We start from the raw sequence: 19,445 nt of genomic DNA on the forward strand, positions 1-19,445 counted from the left end.
CTGTGAAACTAAATACAGGAGGGTAAGGATCCCTTTTCTCTTTATTAGTGCATGTATAAGCCTGAGCACATTCCTCCTGTGATCACTCCCATTGCCTGTCATGCAGGAGATCTGTTTATGTGACCCCCCTGTTGTCATGGCACTGGTGGACGGTCCCACGGGAGAGAATGACAACATGATCTGTGTGGCCTACAAACACCAGTTTGACCTCATCAATGAGAGCACCGGAGAGGCTTACCGGCTGCACCATGTGGACGCCAATAGGGTGAGTGCTAGTCCAGCACCGTCGCTGAGCCCATACAAAGCTCACCGTGACAACCAGGGGACACAGTGTACGAACGAGCCCTCAAGAAGGCAGCCCATTGTGATGGAAGAATTGCACAGTGGTGCAATAACATTACCATTGCTACATCATCAAAGTGACCCCTGCTTAACTACATTGCTTGTATGCGAAGTTGCGATTGACTACTTGTTCACAATTTCACTTCTGCTTGTGAGCCCTCTACTTTTACAGATGACAGACCGTTAATGTTTTTGTTATGTTGTTGTGTCCTATCCAGGTTAATTTTGTGGCAGCCATTGATGTGTACGAAGATGGAGAGGCAGGTCTTTTGTTGTGTTACAACTGTGAGTATCTAGCTCTCACCAATTTTTTTTTTTTTCCTTTAACCAAAATTACTGGGTTCGACCCACCAGATTTTCTATAGCTATCACGTAAGGATTGACACTGCAGAAGGTGTGAAGCAACAATTGAAAATAGACCTTTTAGAATCAGCTGGTGGGTGTATGAAAGCTGTTATGTGATGCTCAGTGTCCTGAAACAGTCCTTCATCATGGACAGATGAGAGAATAGGCTAATTTTCTGATAAGTAGAAGGCCTTGGCCCACGTTTGAGCCGGCTGTATGTTGTCTGTGTTATCTCCTCTACCGGTTGGGGGCTATCAGAGAAAGACCAGGGACTGTTTTACATCACAATGCCAATGTCATTATTAATAACACAGTCAGTCTGCAGGGTCTGTATGGAATACTGTATCCAGGTATTGACAACAAATGTCATGACTGTCTTAGAATGAAAATACATTGGCAAGAATTTAATTGTGGTTGTTTTAATTTGGTTGTTTTATATATATATATATATATTCATCCCAGAGCAACATGTTTTGTCAAAAATGGTTATTAAATACATTAGGCTGAGATTTATATTTAGAAAATAATTATATTTTTATTAAATATGACTAAGTGAATGTATTGTAATTCCGTGAATTATTATTCAGCTCTTTGTATCCATCTTTTTCAAATGGGCAAATGCAGATACATTGCTCTGCATTAAGTGCATACTTAACTATTTTGCCCAATCACAAAACAGATATCTGCTACTATAAGAAGGTCTGCCCATTCAATGGAGCCACACCTATGATCCAGTCAAGCACTTCAGACTTTCACTTCAGCTGGAACCAGATGCCCAATGCCATCGGTATGTAACCATGGTAATGTAACCCGTCCCAGTCCCTGGTTGCTATGGTAACAAACAGGGTGTGGGTTACTGGACATTTGCGCAGCAGGAAATAACCAGATCTTCAGTTTTTGCCCTAATGATCCTCCCCCCTCTGTTTTAACTGTTTTAAAATATGTTACCGACTGGCCATCTTGATCTAAAGAATCCATTTTATGCAACAAAACAAGTGGGGAAAAAGTGGCACAATTTGAGGCACAAATAATGAATTTAGCAGCTGTATATCATTGGCAGTTGATGCAGATAAAAGGTTACCATGGGTTGTTCCTAAACATGCTGAAACCCAAAGGAGGTCAAATTCAAATATTAAAATCATGGTTAATTTTTTTAAAACAACCAATGGCACTGTATTTGTGATGTTTATATGTATTCAACTATCGTGCCTTTTTAAATTAAATATTGTTCATACTATCACTGAGCAAAACTCTTACAGAGCAACTTCATGAAAACAAATTTTCTAATATAACAGCAGATTGCAGCAAAACCTCAAAGATACAAATGTCTCATTCAGAACTCTGAAATGTTCATAACATTTTTAAATGAAGGGCAAAGTGTCCCAATATTAATTTTTGTAACATTTTGGAATAGTTGCTGTATTACTCCAGTCTTATTTTTTTTATTATGGAACTCAGATTCTTATCTCTAAGATTTCATACCTCGATGTTCCCTTGTTGATAAAATGTTGCAAGTCTTTGGATGAAAGTGGCTATGGAATTTACAAGGTGCTACATGTTTTATCCTGTTTGATGCTTGAATCATACAGTCCACATATATAGCTCTGAACACTGTTTATATTTCCCAGTGTGCGCCTTTCCCTACATCCTGGCCTTCACCACAGACTCCATAGAGATCCGGCTGGTGGTCAACGGGAACCTGGTGTACACTGCAGTGGTGCCAGAGCTGCAGCTGACTGCGTCCAGGGTGGGTGACCCTGCAGTGCATACTGGCGCATGCATGTCTCCTAATGCTGCAGTGCACACAGCTACAGCACAAGAGTATGTCTTAGTACTATAGTACACATATACTGTATATAGTACTATCATTCATCTTAATACCATAGTACACACAGTAACAACACAGGCATGCATCTTAGTAATGTCATCCACAGAGATGCAGTACAAATATGTGGCTTAGTACTGTAGTACATAGATATATAACAAAAACATGTCTTAATACTATGGTACAGAGCAGTACAGTACAACCGGGTGTTGGTACACACCCGGATACAGCAAAAGCATGCATCTTAGTGCTATAGTACACAGATAGAGTACAAAAGTGTATCCCCGTACTGCATTAGTGCTGTTTGAGGCATATGTGGTTATGCATTTTTGATATGCAGACTTTAATATGTTTATATTATTTACACTCGCTCTCTCCCCTTACAGTCTGATATCTACTTTGTGTCCTCCGCACCGGTCAATGCTGCATCCAACAGTAGCTCCAGAGATACCAGCTCCCACAGCTCCCCCCAAACGCCAACCGGTTATGAGATGCCAGTCTTTCCCTCACCCCTTGGTGATGGTAAGACCCATACCTTTATTAATCAGACAAGAAACAAACTCAAAGGGCATGTATAATGGTCAGTAGTTCGGGTAAGGTGCTGGGCTTGTAAATCAAGATATGTTTGATTCCACTTGTATGTGAGACTGCTGCTTTACACATGAAGAAGTGCTTAACTTGAGTATCTTTGGTAAATAGCCATTTGCGCGAACATATCATAAGTTAGTTATGCAAATGTTGTTCATGAAATGCATAATGCATAATAAATCCCATACCCTTCAGACTAGTGCAATGGCAGAGTACTTCTATACTTACTGCTCGAAGACTGTGCTGCTTTGAATGCAGGGGTACACTGCAGCTTCAAATATAAAACTGAACAAATTGCACGAGCACTCAAATACCAGGTATTTCTGTGCTTTTGATCTCAAGTTCACTCCTATATAGAGACCCTTGAAAGGGTTGCCCCTCCTCCCCCATAATGGAGAAAACTGTTCTAAAGCAGGGGAAATGTCACATCGCTCGCTGAAAATGTTCTTCAAGTCACTTTGGCTTAAAGCCTCTGCCCAATGCCCAAACTGCCAATTGCAAAATATGAAGATTCATAATTGGCGGGAACTATAAGCCTACTGATATAATTATAGGTGTAGACTGTATCCCCTGTTAAAAATCGTATTTGGCTTCCTTCCTCTATACGTTTAAGTATGTCCTCTGTTTTATTATGGTGTTTTATTAGTACTGTTTTTTTATTTTTTTATTAGTGTTTCTTAAAGCAAGCAGCATTAGAAATAGAAAGATGTAAAATAAAGTTCCACAATGTCTTTTTTCAGTGTTCTTGCCATTTGTATCCATCTATGTTCATAGCTCCCCGCAGTCATTTATTTTTATATTCTATCTTACTTGGTACATTTTCACCTACTGTTTAAGAACTTATGCAATTGTGTAGTACTACTACTTTCATCCATAGAAGTAGAAATTTATATCTCAGAGAGCAAACAGAGGAAGAGGAAGCAATACTGACCAGCATGTTTGCCTGGACACATGGGATAGTACTGCAGGTTCTGCGTTTTGTCAGCAAACCTCCTGAATATTCCCACCATTGACACTGGGATCCAGAGACAGTTGCCTTTCTTTCTCCTGGGGGGGGGGGGTGCAGTACCCCTCACTCAGCATCAGGATGGATGAGAAACATACGGCCCTGTAATTTACTCTCCTTGAGTCATTAGGAGACAGCTGCTTGCTGGGGACAGGTTCACTCGATGAATTGGGATGGAGCCGGGAGCAGGATGGGATAGTTTTGTGGAAAACAAACAAGGCCATCTGGAGAATGCATGGGCTTTGGTTTGGTGTGGGTTTCTGCTGATGCCACAGTATAAAGTATAGAGCCAAGCGTTTACGCCAGAGAGGAAGACAACAGTGCCACAGTAGAGGCAAATTGGCTTCCATCACATCATGCAACACACTCTACCTGCTTAAGATAAGACTTAAGACTTGTTGAGGGGTTTCACTTTTGTAAGTCGCTCTGGATATGACTGTAATGTAAAGTCTCATTTCAGCATTAAAATGGTGATGTTCCAAAATATCCTTTTATGCATTGACATGCAGGTCCCAAAATAAGCCATTTTGGTCATTGGTTACATTTTTGACTGACTGCAAAAGTGGTTGGGAAACCTCCCACTGTGCATTTTTATTTTTAAATATTATTTTACTTTATATGAACACATTTATGTTTGTGTCAGGTTAAGCATAACACAAAACTACACAAACAGTATACCCCTTTGAGAGAAGGACTTATCAGTCTTATTTGTCATTAACCAGAAGTAGCTTTGGGTCAGTAGGGGGCAGTGTTCCCTACTGACCGACGTTGCTCTTGCATCTTAATTTGCAATTTGCAGTAGAGAGGGGAAAATAAATCAATCATGTGAAACTTAATGTGAAAATTATAGAACAATCAGTAATTTAAAATGTAATGGTGCTTGCCAGTAGTGGTGTTATGACATCAGTTATTTCCTGTATTTCACCTAATTCCCCCTACATCTGACTACTGATGGATGGAATTCTACCTGTATCACCCTAGTCATGGTTGCCTCTCTCAGTAAATAAAGGTAGATAACAATACTGTTTATATATACAGTAAGTAAGGTTGAATACCAGAAAAACCAGTATCATTACACGTGACATCAGATATCAGGTTTAACCCCTGAAGGCCTAATGGATTATATCCAAAACAAATTTGTAATGGTATTATTGTAGATTATTGTTATAGGCGATCAATGTTATTAGCCCAGTTGCTGCAACCAAATAGGATAGGGATATACCATTTACAGATTCAGAATAGGGTTGGAGTCTCTCTCCAAAACCCCCGCTCCCCCCTCCTTACTCCATATCCCTGCCTAGTGATTCACTCACAGGGGATTCTCTTCAAGTTCACATTGGAGTGAAGGTTGTCCCCTGACCTTAGCCATTTACAATGTGAACTGATGTTGTGAATTGCTAATGCACTTTAACAGTCCACATGAATGTCACGTTGCTGACTGCTCAGTAGACAAAGGTTTCTTTACTGGATCTGCGTATCGCAATAATATTTTTTCAAGTGAAATCTGCATCATTATTGCATAGTTATTGTAATTTCACAATATTAAATTTCACTAATATCAACAAGCATTGTGTACCAAATTCTACAGAAAAACACATCCCACAGATGAACCTCTGTATCTCAGTGCTGTTATGCAGTTAATGCTAGATGAATGTGCCATGCTCCTTTTCTCTGGCTGTTAATTCACTGTTTGAATTGCACACACCTAGACAATATTACAAAACCTGATGAATTTAAGAGAATGTAATTTATGGAATGTTTTATGTTGGGTTTGACTGTTGCTACACAGTACCTGATACTGTGAAATCTTACATCATAAACTGTGATGAAAGGTAGCAGCATGGTATAATGGTTGGACCATGGATTCATGACGAAAGCAAGGACTGTTGATATGAAATCCATTTGAGGAACTAATGTAGGACAACTTAAACTAGTATAAACTAGTAAGAAACAATGTGTTTTATTGCAACAAGTGGGTATCACATAGTACATTCTGTAAACAAACTAGAACAGTGGGTTTTTTCCTTCTTTTTTAAACTATAATTCTATCCTCCAACAACAAGATGCCAATGCAGGATTTTCTAAAGCCACTTGTTAAGCAATCAAGGCATTGTGATGCTTCATCTCAAATAATTAAACTCAATTAGATGTGTGCCCTTGCACCAACAGGATCTTCAGTTGGTCCTTAATCGTACATTTAGCAGCGTGCCTTTGACTGCTTACCGCTGATGACAGCAATTAGAGAGCCTGCAGTGACGCCCTGATGCCAAGAACAGAAGTACAGGCTAAACGTTTCCCACGTCACACAGTCAGGAGAAACGTGTGGCCCTAAGAGTGGCACCCAGGACAAAGGTTTTTATTAGTAACACTTCAGACCCCCTGAGAAAGGTATCGAAGGCAAAAAGACAATGAAGTGTTTTGAATGGGGTTGTAATAGCGCTAAAGGACGCGATGACCATGGGCTCAAATCCAAAATGGAACTCTGATGTATCCCTCAGCAAGTATCCCTGACAATTCTGGAAAAGCCCGGCTGTGTTCAGAGTCTCTGGTATACGTAGGAAGCAAAAGTCAACAATATGGATAAGGCCATCTACAATGGTCATCAATATCACTATAGAGAGATCCTCTGTGAAGACGTTCATGTGATAAAATGTGCTTTATGCCACACTGTGCATTTGATGTTTCTTATACATACTATTTGTTTCTGTTGTGTTTTCTTTTAAATATCAGATTCTATTAGGATCCCCTATGGAACCAAGCTTTCCCTGTACATGTCAAAAGAAGCTGAAGGTATTTAAGGAGCCTCCAACTCTTGTGTTCTGCAGCTGAAGCACTCACATGCACGCTTTTAGGGAGAGTTATCCTGTTCATTAGAAAAGCCGCATGTTAAGCGAATACTCCGTGCCACCCACCCTCTTTGTCATTCTGCGGTTTTCGATGCATGACAGAAGCTGTCAGATAAGTGTTCGGCAAAGATATGTCGGGGATGGGGAAAAAAGTGGCACAGCATGAGTTACACACCGTACCGTTACCATGGATACTTTTGTCACAGCCCCCTCCCCCAGTCCAAACCAGTGGTCAAAATTAAGGTAGCCCAAGCTCACTGGTGGGGCGCTGACAAACTGGCATCCTTTCTCTGTCTAATTGCCTGTAACAGCCATTTGTGCTCTGGGGGGGTCTTGTCCATTCACTTTAAAAAAAAATTGTATTGTGAATATATGAGAATATGATACTGGGTGCAAAATTAAACTAAATTCATAATATGCAACTATATTTGTTCATTTCAAAATCAGAAGTGTTACTGATCACATGATATCAAAATAAAGCAGTGGAAATTTAATTCTTTAAATGAAACTATATATTTGCAGTTGAAAATTGAATGTGATAACTCATCCAGTATATATTCTTCCATTCATATATACATATGAAATTATAAATATATATATTTTTAAATCTCCCTTAGTGCAGAAATGTTTCTGGAATATATACATATATATTCCACATAACTGCATGCTTGTGCATTTTGTTTGGCTTATTAACATTTTATTTCTCTGATTGTTATGTGGGGATTCCTCCCTTCTCTTTGTAATATTGCAGATGTGTAAAAACACTGATAATGTGACTAGTGTTTTTCCATCATTTTGTTTGTTCACCTTTTTGACATTTAGGATGGAGGTTTGCGCAGTGCAGACTTGGACTGATTTATTCACGTTTGTATTAGTATTCCTTCTATCTCAGCAAGAGGAGCAGCAGGGGAATATGTACAGTGCCCCCTGGTGGCTACATTTGGCTACACCCTTCAGCAAAAAATTTTTAAATCATTTGACAGGAATGCTCTATCCTAGCCCTGGGGGGATGTTGTCCAGCATGTTTCCTGGCTTTTCTGCAAAGCTCTGTGGACTGTGAGAGCACTGAAATAGACTCTGTTCACACAACGAAGATGTTCATTAAGTATGCAGGGGAGAATTAAAGTGATTAGTGATCACAGACTTAAAACTGACACGACCACCTTTTGCATATTCTTGTTTATATATGAGCAAAGTACCATTTATGTCTACTGAAACACCATCCTCTAGCTTTTCTCCACAGCCAAGAGGTGTGGAGTGTGCCTAACCTGTTCACCATTTTGGTAGCTCTACCTTCTCTGTGTGCATATATGCGAACATTCCTTCCACAGTCACATCATTATGTGCACTCCCAAAAACACCCAGCAAATTCCTTGAAAAGAGCCCTCCAATTCTAATGTGCTTCTAACAGCCTACCCCATACACATGTCAAGGATCAAATAGCAATCTATTGTTTACAAGAGAGTAAGGTGGATGAGACACTGTGAAACAGCCATGCACATCAAAATGTGAAAGGGGATGTTTTTTTTCACTCAAAATGCTGTTGAAACAAATCAGCATTCTCCAGTGATCTTTTCTGTAGACAGCAGTAGAGCCCTTGAAGAGGACATATTTGGGAGCCACACCATAATAGTAGGAGAAGCAGTCCAAACTGAGCTGGGAAGTCAGAAGTCACCTGCTCATCAGCAGGCAACTGCTCCCTTTTCAGTGCCCCTTCATGGATGCTACAAGTATCTCACAGTCAGACTGCTATATCCTCTTAGATATCCTCTTAGCTAGCTTTGTTTAACTACAGCTTTCAGTTTCTTTATAATCCACACATACAGGCCTACAATCTTCATGGCATTTAAACTTATATTTTGTCAGGTTTTCTTTTTTTGAATGCACAATATCGTATTTGCTAATACCTGTCAACTACAGGTAGGTTACTCTTACACAATGTACAGAGGTAACGTTAACTAGCATACATCACACCAGCTCTTCAATTTTGAAGCAGAAGAGTAAGCTGTCTGCACGCCAAGCATAAATTATCAATATCTGCAAGTTAGCGAGGGCAGGGTATCGAGTGGACTATCAAAATGAGACAAAGGCCATGTCTTAGCACTACTGCTGAATCCTAAAATGTGGGGAAATTCAACAGTATTTGATATAAAGATGGGACAGAAGAAAATCAGTTTGCAAAGCAGGGCTAAGGTAGCAGGTAGTTTGTAGGCCATTATACAGAGGAAAAGTAATGTTCAAATGAAACCCTGCTTACAACTTGATTGTACAAAATATGCCTTGGAATGTCAGTAACCGAACCAAAATGTTCAGAGATTTCTATAAAATTTATGACAAATACATTATTATAAAGTCATTCTTGTGGGTTGAGAGTAGGAGTAATGCTCAAGGACATATTTTGGTTTATATTCAGTCAGTCATTAGGAAGTGAAATGGAAGAATGCATAGAATGCCATTTAAAACTGTAGCAGCATTTAAAAAAAAATCTATATTCAGTTAGTAACCTGATCAGTACATGTTGTATTAATTCTTAGGAAGAATTATTCAAAGCTTCAAACCTTTCATGTCTAAATTATAATAATTAAATGATGTCACTGTTCATTTACAGTATTAATTATCAGGCTTGGCACTCCAGAGTCACACATTCTCTTAATGCCCGGAGGTAATATATGCAATTAAAATTTCCACATTTTCCTGTTGCCAGGGCCCCAGCTATGAATTCTCAGGTCTGGGACAAAATATATTGGGAGAGCCCCCCATCCCCCACCCCTCAATATATTTTGTAACAAATTCAAATGAGTTACACCCTCTTTCTCTGGCCCGGGGCTGGGACAAAGTGCCCTAGTTGCCATCCCCTATCTGTGGCCCTGCCTGTTGCAGTCCTGTTTCCCTGTTGATTTCTCCTGTGCCCCTCTTCCTTTGAAGGTGAAGTGCAGGCAAAGAACATCTACAAGATCCCCCTCAGCAACCTGGTGGGGCGCAGCATCGAGAGGCCCCTGAAGTCACCGCTCGTCAACAAGGTGGTGACCACACCCGCCCCCAGCATGGTGGCTCCATCCACTCTCATCCCCGTCACCCACTCCCTCTCCCTCTCGCGCATGGAGATCAAGGAGATCGCCACCCGGACGCGCAAGGAGCTCCTGGGTAAACGACCGGAGACGCATCGCGCGGCCCCTGTGCTGCCAGCCCTGACTGTAGCTCTGCTTCTGAGGGCCCCTGTTGTTTGATTTGAATGCACATTTTCCTAACATTTCAGTGTTTGATTCGGTTCATACGGAGCAAACTGCATACGCTGTGGCGTAAATATAAATTGAGCCGAGCTTTTTGGGGAAGATGATCTCATTCCGTCTGCATAGAATGTTTGGTTGCGGTAATATCGGTGCAATACGGAAGCAAAAGCCCCTCCAAATGAAAGATTTCCACTAAAAATGAGCGCACAACTCAAACACGACTATAAACACATTCTTGTTCCATTGCAATTGCTACTTGATGCACCAAAACACCATGGTAAAAGCAATGAGAAGCAGGCGGTACATGCAATGGAAGTTGGACCACAGATTTGGATTAAGAAAATTCATTTAGAAATGAATTCAGGTGTGATTGTATTTCCCTCATTATGTGAATCATATTAATCATTTATGAAACTATATATTAAAGTGCTTTAAATGCTAGTGACTCATGACTTCTAATTTAATTCATTAAATGGTGACTTCAGAACATGTTTAAAACAGAGGTCTCTGTCAATGGAAGGACTGTCTTCATCAGCAGAATGCTTGTCAGAAGGTGGATACAGATTCTGTCTCAGATGTGTACATGTGCATGGCCATTGTGCAAACGTTTGGTTTATGTGAGGGTCTCCTTTCTCTGTCTGTGTCCAGGTCTTACAGAGGAACCCAGCAGTAAATCAGAGAGCACGGTGAAACACAGGAAGGTATGCAAGAAGGTGGTGGAGGAGGAGCCAAAACAGAGGGCGCTAAGGTCAACCAGCAGTGACAGGTGAGCTGAATGAAGAGGACCATAGTACTAACCGCAGGATGGAACAGTGCTTAGACCACACCACCACAGGCCCCACCCACTGTCTTCCTGACTTACTACAGTCTGCATCTCTCTGCCTTTCTCCCATTCAAGGTGGATTCAGTGATATACTGTACAATCCAGATGGGATTATATTCCTCTGGACAGGGCAATAAAATAACACTGATTTGGGGGATATGTCTCTGCAGGATGGGCTCAGAATCTGCGGATACGGATTTGGACGCCCAGCGACACTGTTCGTCCAGCTCCGAGGCGGAGCCAGAGCGTGCTGGGCAGCAGGAGGAGAGCCCGCCCCTCACTGCCTCTTTTGAGGAGGACATCTTGGACTTGAAGTGAGGACAATCCTGAAAGTGCTTCTGTGGGCATGCCCTTTGTTCACGTTTCACCTCTTTGGCACGCCTCTGCCACCACTCTCGGTATGAATGTTTTGACGTGTTTTTCCACCCCAAATGCTAAGCATTCAGCCATGGTGTTACTTTGAAAAAAATAATGAAGGCAATGATACATTTTCCCTTGCCTACAGTATATATTTTTGTTCATTTCTAATTGAAATGAAGTGAAAACAATGTGTTAATTACAACAAAACAGAATACTATTTGTTATTTAGGTTGCCATGGCTTAATTCTAAAATCTAGTAATATGTATATACAGTATATCTGTTGTATATATAGTATATGTGTTATACTATAAATATGTTTGTATATGCATACACATATATACACACATATATGTACCTATACGTGTATATACATATTGTATATTATTTTTTCTGCCCTCCATTTTGTCCATTCCATATGTGTCAGTCTTGGTTTTTCATCCAATTCACAGTATACATGTAGGCAGTATAAGTGGAGTTCCTCAAGTGCCATTTTTCCATTTCTTCCTCTGAAGATAATCTTAGCATGCCATTGCACACATAAATTCATGTAATCTGTGGTGGTAGTAATGATTGTTCACATATAACTTTGATATACAGTATTTTCACAGGCGTTAATACATTACTTTAGTTTCGGAGCACACCACAGCAACACCGCCCCGGTGGCCTATTTTGAGTTATATGAGAAAAGGAAACTGCTAACAATAGTAGCAAGGCGATGTGTCAAGACACGCCTGTGACATTAATACTCCTAAATGCTGCCCGATTGAAAAGGGCATCAAAATTCTGCATGTGAAACTTAAGCTGCACTGGTATTCTGTTTCTTCAGCTTGAAACCCTCAGAACCAAAGGATCTCAATCTCAAGTCTGATTTTATAGCTCCTTCTCATCCACAGATTACAACTTTAAATATACTGAGATTTATGATTGGGGGAGTTAAAAAGATCTTTTTGAAGCAGTTTGATGAGACTGTGTTTTCTCTCCTGTGCGTGAATCAGGCCATATGCAATGTCCAGCTCCTCAAACTCTCTATACAAAGCCAGGCTCACATTTCCTTCAGGAATGTGTGCCTCAAATGAACATGGCACTGGTGAAAAGTGGATGTTAAATAATGCAATAGAGGGACAAATAACCTGGCAGTGGGGAGACCATCTGAGCGCTGCCCTTTTGGTAAAGAAATAGCCATACCTTTTATCCTCTTAGAACAGAGAAACATACATTTGGCTCACAAAAATAGTGTGAACAGTTTTGAGACTGGCATGTACTTAAAAACAAGGAAAGGGGGGTTTATTTCAGTGCAGGATGGTGCAGAGAATTAAAGCATCAAAGATAAATGATATGCCTTGAGGAAAGGCAGGAGGCGGCGGTCTAGACGCAGTCTCGGACCTGTGACGGCCTGTGCCCTCTTGTGGCTTTCCCGCAGCATTCTTGTCCCTCGTGTATAATGCATGACCAGTCCCTTCCCATTCCTTCTTGCCTTCTCTCTGTTTACCTGTTTCAATGTGAACTCTTCAACACTAGTGTGAGCCTTGAGAAAAAAAGGGAAAAATGGGAATATTTTTGCAAACGTATTTACCTGTTATTTATTATTACTATTATTATTGAGTGTTGGTGAGTGGGAGACATTTGATGGTTGAAGTTTGTAATACCGGTATATCGGTTTGAATGTTTTCTTTTCATTTAGTTAGTCAATCCTGTTTTTGTTTTCCTGGCCCCTAGACGTTTAGCAGTGGTTTTGTATCTAAATTAATATTTACTGTTTAGACTGTTGCTGAACCTCTGTGATATGAAAATGAAACAAAAATAATAAAAAAAACACCAAGTGTCTTAAAATATATTGTATTGCCATTGTTTTTAATGCCAAGTACTACTTGTAAATGTTTGTGTTTCAAATGTGGCCTCAAATGAAACTGAACTATTATTATTATTCCTTTTATTATTGTTTTATTATTTGAATAATTTTAAGTGCTGTAGACCACTGCTGTGAAAGTAGCTAATTTTGTTCATTGATATGAAATAAATATTTATGAAATTTGATTCAACATTTCTCCTTTTTGTTTTTTTAACTGCACACAAACTCCTTCACAACATATTTTAGATCATATGGGAGACACATTCACAGGCCATTTGGTATCAATGATTTCTTGTTAGCGGAATCAGACTGAAATATGTCGTCCACTATTCCAAGAAACTATTCATATATCTCGTCTCCACAGGAGGCACAAAGCACAGCCAGGCTTTCACAACCACATTCAAGGCCATGAATGTTAAATGTAAATCAACCAAGTTTTGCAGTAATGGAAAGGCCAATTAGAGAAAGAATTTGATGCATGGCAAGGTTTTCAGAAATATTTATATGAGTGCAGTATGGTGAGTTCACACCTGACATTGTGATGAAAGCTAAGACTGAAGAATCATAGCCGGGTGTGAACGCAGGCTGTTCTTTCCCTTACATCATTGTAATTATGGCAGACAGTGTGTCCCAGATTCATGCCATTGTCTAGGCTTGACTGAACGACCTTTCAACCGTGCCTCAGCTTTTATTCTTTCACCTGCTCTGTCTCAGCATCCATTCCAGCTACACTTGGGATCAGTGGCAGCTGCTGAGCTGAAAACTGAGGCAGCCGAAAACTTCCCCTGAAACTGATTATTGGTCTTGACCTGTTTCAATGACAAAATCTGCTTATTGCAAATTTTTTGCACTGATTTTAAACTGATTATTGGTCTCAACTCATTGGTCTTCAATCATTTTCCTTTATTGACAATATAAGAATTAATTCACAGAAAACTCAATGCCATCACATATAGGTGGTAAGCCGAGAAATAAAATTCTTATTTGTGCTGCAAAATTGTGCACATTATTTAACATTGTGGATACATGTAGCCCACTCGTCCTTTTCCATACTCTGAGAATATTCATGGCAAAGATTTGCAATAAGCAGATTTTGTCATTGAAACAGGTCAAGACCAATAATCAGTTTCAGGGGAAGTTTTCTGCCTCCTCAGTTTTCAGCTCAGCAGCCGCCACTGCTTGAAATGTACGTTTTACATCAGGGTATTGCGAGACTTTTTCTACCTCAAGGCTGACTCGTGGGACTAAGGATTCCCACCTCAGCAAAATGGTGGAAGTTTTATATCTTTAACCAATACCACTACAGGCTTAAATTCATTGCACACTAATGCATGGACAAATGTCTAAATGGTGATGTCATTTTGTCCTGGATGTAAGTAGTTTTTATACACAACATATACAGTTGTTTCAATTCGAAACTATGACAAATTATATAAATGTAATATTCTTAAAGTGGAAAATATTGTCTCCATTCTGCTGAAGACCCCATGATCCCTCTTCACTGTCTTGCATCCCCTGTCTGGAAATATGTGTGCTACACGATTTAACTCACTAGGCCAAAAGACCCAGATGTCCTGTACAGCAAAATATAATTTATTAATGCCTCCAGGTGAATTTATCCACATCACATTTAAGTGATTGTATTCTAAAAAACAGATGGTCCTTATGAGCAGAGCATTTTACATAAATTGCATCGGTGTGCGCCACGTTGTCATTACAATTACAAGTGAATAATAAACTTATGTGCATCAAATATCTGAGCCAAGTGACACATGACAGTCAGCACATCTCTGGAGCTCCACGTACAGGGGGTGGAGCAGCTGCTGGCTCTCGCATAGCAAGGGCATCGGTGACAGACTGCAGACACCTGTCACCTGCTCCTGTTCTGCCCCGGGGACCTGGTTAGCTCAAAGGGGTCACCATAACAACCATTTACCACATTGCGTCGAGCTGGTCCACATCACCTCTGGGCTGTCCCTGAGAATCGCCGGTCGAATGCTGATGACAGACCGGCCGAGTCATGTAGCAGACGATCAGCTGAGGCAGCCCAGCAAATCTGTCTACCCCCCGGTTACTGCTCTGACAACGCAGGTGAGAGGATGTGACAGAGCACCCGTCTGGAGAAATTTACCGCTCTCTGGACTCATCGCCAGAAGGACGCAGCTCCATTACAACCAAAGCTCCACTCCTGTGTTGAGAAAGACTACAAAACCGCCGCCAGTCAAGTTCAACACCTGCTGCCTCAGTGCAGTAATGTTTATCACTTCTGCTCGCCGCCACTGAACATATACTCCCGAATATTCACGCTTTGGTACTATTAAACGAGTAAACTCCTGATAAGTTAAGAAATATTGTCAGCATAAGCATAAGATTTGGGCCATTATTGGGTCATGTATGTCATATTACTGAGTCAACAGAAGACTGTATGAAAAGCATGCAAATTAGCCAAAGGCAGATGCATACAAATCCATCTGCAGAAACCCTCATCAGAATCCACCCTGTAAAGAATAATCTAATTGTACATGACATGATTTGCTGTAACATATAGGCCTATGCCATATTCTTGTGGCATCTGTTGCTTTACTCAAATCTATTCTTGCTTTAGAAATAAACAGACCTTCTTTTCTGAATTGGCTTTGTTGGATTTGGCTGCAAAGTCATTTGATGAAAATGTGTTAACTGCTGGCAACTATCAGAGAAAAATCACTGGGGAGAATTCCATCCAGCCCAAAGCTTGAACAATTAGCTTGCATGAGTTTCCATGGACTTGCCTGAAAAGCATCACAGTGTGAAGGGCTGGTATGTACTGTAAATGTGTGTGTGTGTGTGTGTGTGTGTGTGTGTGTGTGGGCGTGTCCACTTCCCTGCGCGCGCTCGTACGTGTGTTCATGCATGCCTGCGTGAGTGCATGACGTGTTAGTCATAGGGCATGGACAGCATGCGGAGAATAAGTGTGTGTCAGAGTCCCCACCCCCCCCCCCAATCTCTCCCTCTCCCTGATTAATGGCCCTGTCCAGTGTGCTGTCACCTGAGATAGCTGGTGGTTACCGTGGCAGCTGATCACAGCCTCCATGGCCATTGATCTTTCACCTCCCAGCAGAGGGGCTCATTGCTCTCACATGGACAGCTCTCTTCCTGCCCCCACCCTGCTACACTGCTAGGCCTGATTCCCCATCCCCCTCCCCCCCACCCCCACCCCACTCAGTCCGTCTCTGTAGCAGATTCCTCATGTAGCTGTTATGATTAGCAATCAGATCACATAACCACCGCCATTAAACGCAAGCTCTCTTCTGCTCTACAGAGCTTCCTGCATGGGAAACGTCAATGTTCTCCCACGCTCAGGAGACTGACATAACAAAAAAGGGCTCATTATTCTGGTATATTCCCGCATGCGGGGAAAAGGACACAATTATAGAGGTGACCCAGAATGATGTATCAGGCTTTTTACAGTGGCAGTTGGTCAATAATGGTTATGGTGCAAAGTGAGAACACAAATAAATTCCTTTCCAGTGAAAAGTGTTAGACACTTCCTGTTATTAGGAGTGCTCGTTCCCCGGTTACTAGGGAACGAGCACTCTTCCAAATCTGTTGATGGTAATCAATTCCTCGTCATGGACATGGTGTTCTTTGAGCCAATAAAACATTCTAAATTCTTTATGGCTGCCATTTTTTCTCACTTTCAGGCAATATTTTCAACTGTACAAAGTATGTTGGATCATCTATGGTCAGACATCGAAACAAAGCAACAGTGGCTGGGCCGAGCTGGAAGGACATGCAGATTTGCCCCGTTATCCTCACTCTGGACCAGTTTGATCTCACAGTGGGCACCGGCTCCATGACTCAAACTACAGCATCATCCAAGGCAGAAACCACACAACTTTCTCGTGTTAAATCCACAGCTACAGAAGCCCCATCTGTACAACAATCAGGCCACATCTATGCACGAGACAAGAACGCGGTCTTATTCCCTCCATGTCCCATGAATTACTGACAAACAGAAGCACAGAAGCAGCTGGATGTGTTGGTCGTCCTTTGAATGGCGTGCAAACTGAAAATTGCAAGGCTTTTGACAGGAGCTCTCAGTCATCGTATGCTTGAAAGCAACAATTATCTATGAGCACATCAGCACACAGTGATGGCTCAGGGCTGAGAAAGAAAGAACATTGGTTCCAAGACCTGCCAACGGGCTGTCCAGAGATTACAGCTCGGAACTAGGGGGTGTGCGACTAAATCCAAGATTAGACAGCACAGTTTAATTCTTGAGAAAGACATTTTGCTACGCTAAAAAAATGTTAATGTATGGTTAAGTTGCCCCTGGACATTCAAGCAAATTACTGGACAATATTGTCATTCAAAGACAATACATTTTCTTCCATATTCTCACATATCCACTGGGAGAAAATGATTCTTAGTGCCCCAGGGTTCACAGGCTTAGAGGAAATCCATAGGCCTTTTCTAGCGATAGACACCATTGGATTTTTTTTTTTTTTTTTTTTAGTTTTCTTAGCTCAGAATTACCCATTCCAAATCATAGAATAATGAAACCAATAATGATGATGATACTAGTAAGAATTATTATCATCGTAATCATGCTAAATGTATATTATATAACTATTAGAGGGGTTATGACAGAAAGCAGATGCATGCCTACAGTTAACAATAAACACTCATAGAAAAAAATAAGCACGTTAGTGTAACAGAGGAAATGTCTATGTCAGAGCCTAAATTACCCTGGATATACTGTCAGGTCTGTGCTGGATCTACAAGTGGTACTCTACTGCCACCTGTAGGTGTATCACCCAAACAGGAGACAATAGAGGACATCACTATCTCACTTCCACCTGAACAGATAAGCCTTCACGATTCAGATTCTCAATGAAGGACAAATATATGTTGCGAAATGTAAATGCTGCTGTACATACAAACTTGAACTAAATATGAGCAAAACATAAACCTAATGTATATTTTGCAGTCCAGAAAGTCCAAAGTAAGGTAAATTTTGCTAATTGTGTTCTAATTATTTTTACTGTATTTACCATGGATAAAACCGCTTGGAAATAAGTTCAGCTAACTTGCCTCCCGTTGACATGAAAAAGAATGTCAAGAAAGGCTCCATATGAGAAAACAGCAAAAAAGATATAGGAATCACTTGTATAGCATTACTACTCATGAGAAACCAATGACAATTCGACATTTAAAAGACCTTTACAGTGCTGTAGTTGTGGATATAATTTCAACAAATTACACATATACTACCACAGATCTATGTTATGTTGCATTAAATTATGGCACATCAGTGGAAGATACATCACATTATGCTACGTGATGTGATACATATAAATTGTAATGTTTTCTCTTCAAGTACAGGTTCAGAAACGGCCTCAGAATACAGTACATCAAGGACTCTCCTCACCCTCAGGTGTCGGCTTACGATGGATATGATGTTTGCATATGATGTCTATCCTGCATATGATATGATGTTTCTAGTGCCTGACTCAAGGGCTTCTATTATAATGTTAAGCAGAGTCAAGCATCGCTTCCCTTGTTGCACTTCACCGAAAGCATGCAGTATCTCTGAATAAGACACCCTTATGCTTTAAGAACCTGAACTGCCTCCTCTGCAAGACTTCACACACGTAGCTGACCTTGTGACACAGCAGTAGTCTGCATGCATTTCCCAAGATTCAGTTAGTTTATCTTAACTTACCAGGTTTGTCCAGCCACCTCTACTGGTGATTATTTCCATTTAGATAAGTATCACCAAATTGGTAAAAGTTTAACCTACTTTTCTTTCCACATGAGTAATTATTTAATTAATGTACTAGCCATTTATGAGTACAATAATATATGTATTAAATAATAAAAAAAGTTATGAAATGCTTGAGAATAATACATTACAACTAAAAATGTGATATAATAGGCCTGGATTAAAATCATTACACAACATGCATAGCACCCATTCACTATGTGGAATTGGATGTTAAGGTTTTAACAGAGAAGCCAAAATGATCTAATGGGAGGGAAACTGTCCTTTTTAAAGAAGGTTGGTATACACCATTAGTCTTTTTTTCAACATGCATCTCAAAAGCTCACTGGTTCTAATGGTTTTAATGATCTGGGCCTGCAGAATGCCTGCAGACTGCAGCTCCCTCATCCTCTGGTTCTGCAATATAAAGACAGAGAGAATGCAATGCTGATGCATATGCACTGGATCAGAACAGTGAATTAGA

General features: G+C 40.6%; 1 protein-coding gene across 5 annotated transcripts in view; it reads left to right on the forward strand.

Moving 5' to 3' along the window:
- Window positions 1–13,400, forward strand: part of garnl3 (GTPase activating Rap/RanGAP domain like 3) — an 89,107-nt gene extending 75,707 nt beyond the window's left edge. For 3 of the 5 annotated variants that reach the window (XM_064309506.1, XM_064309508.1, XM_064309509.1), the window contains exons 23-31: window positions 107–265; window positions 561–627; window positions 1,367–1,474; window positions 2,316–2,434; window positions 2,899–3,034; window positions 6,837–6,896; window positions 9,878–10,096; window positions 10,831–10,948; window positions 11,176–13,400. In XM_064309506.1, the coding sequence (XP_064165576.1) occupies window positions 107–265; window positions 561–627; window positions 1,367–1,474; window positions 2,316–2,434; window positions 2,899–3,034; window positions 6,837–6,896; window positions 9,878–10,096; window positions 10,831–10,948; window positions 11,176–11,323 (1,134 nt within the window). In that variant the 3' untranslated portion in view covers window positions 11,324–13,400. The remainder of the gene's footprint in view (window positions 1–106; window positions 266–560; window positions 628–1,366; window positions 1,475–2,315; window positions 2,435–2,898; window positions 3,035–6,836; window positions 6,897–9,877; window positions 10,097–10,830; window positions 10,949–11,175) is intronic. The other 2 variants (XM_064309511.1, XM_064309510.1) reach the window with 1 other exon arrangement.
- The last annotated feature ends 6,045 nt before the right edge of the window (window positions 13,401–19,445 follow it).

Source organism: Anguilla rostrata, chromosome 14 (genome assembly GCF_018555375.3).
Source record: "Anguilla rostrata isolate EN2019 chromosome 14, ASM1855537v3, whole genome shotgun sequence".
Lineage (NCBI taxonomy): Eukaryota > Metazoa > Chordata > Actinopteri > Anguilliformes > Anguillidae > Anguilla > Anguilla rostrata.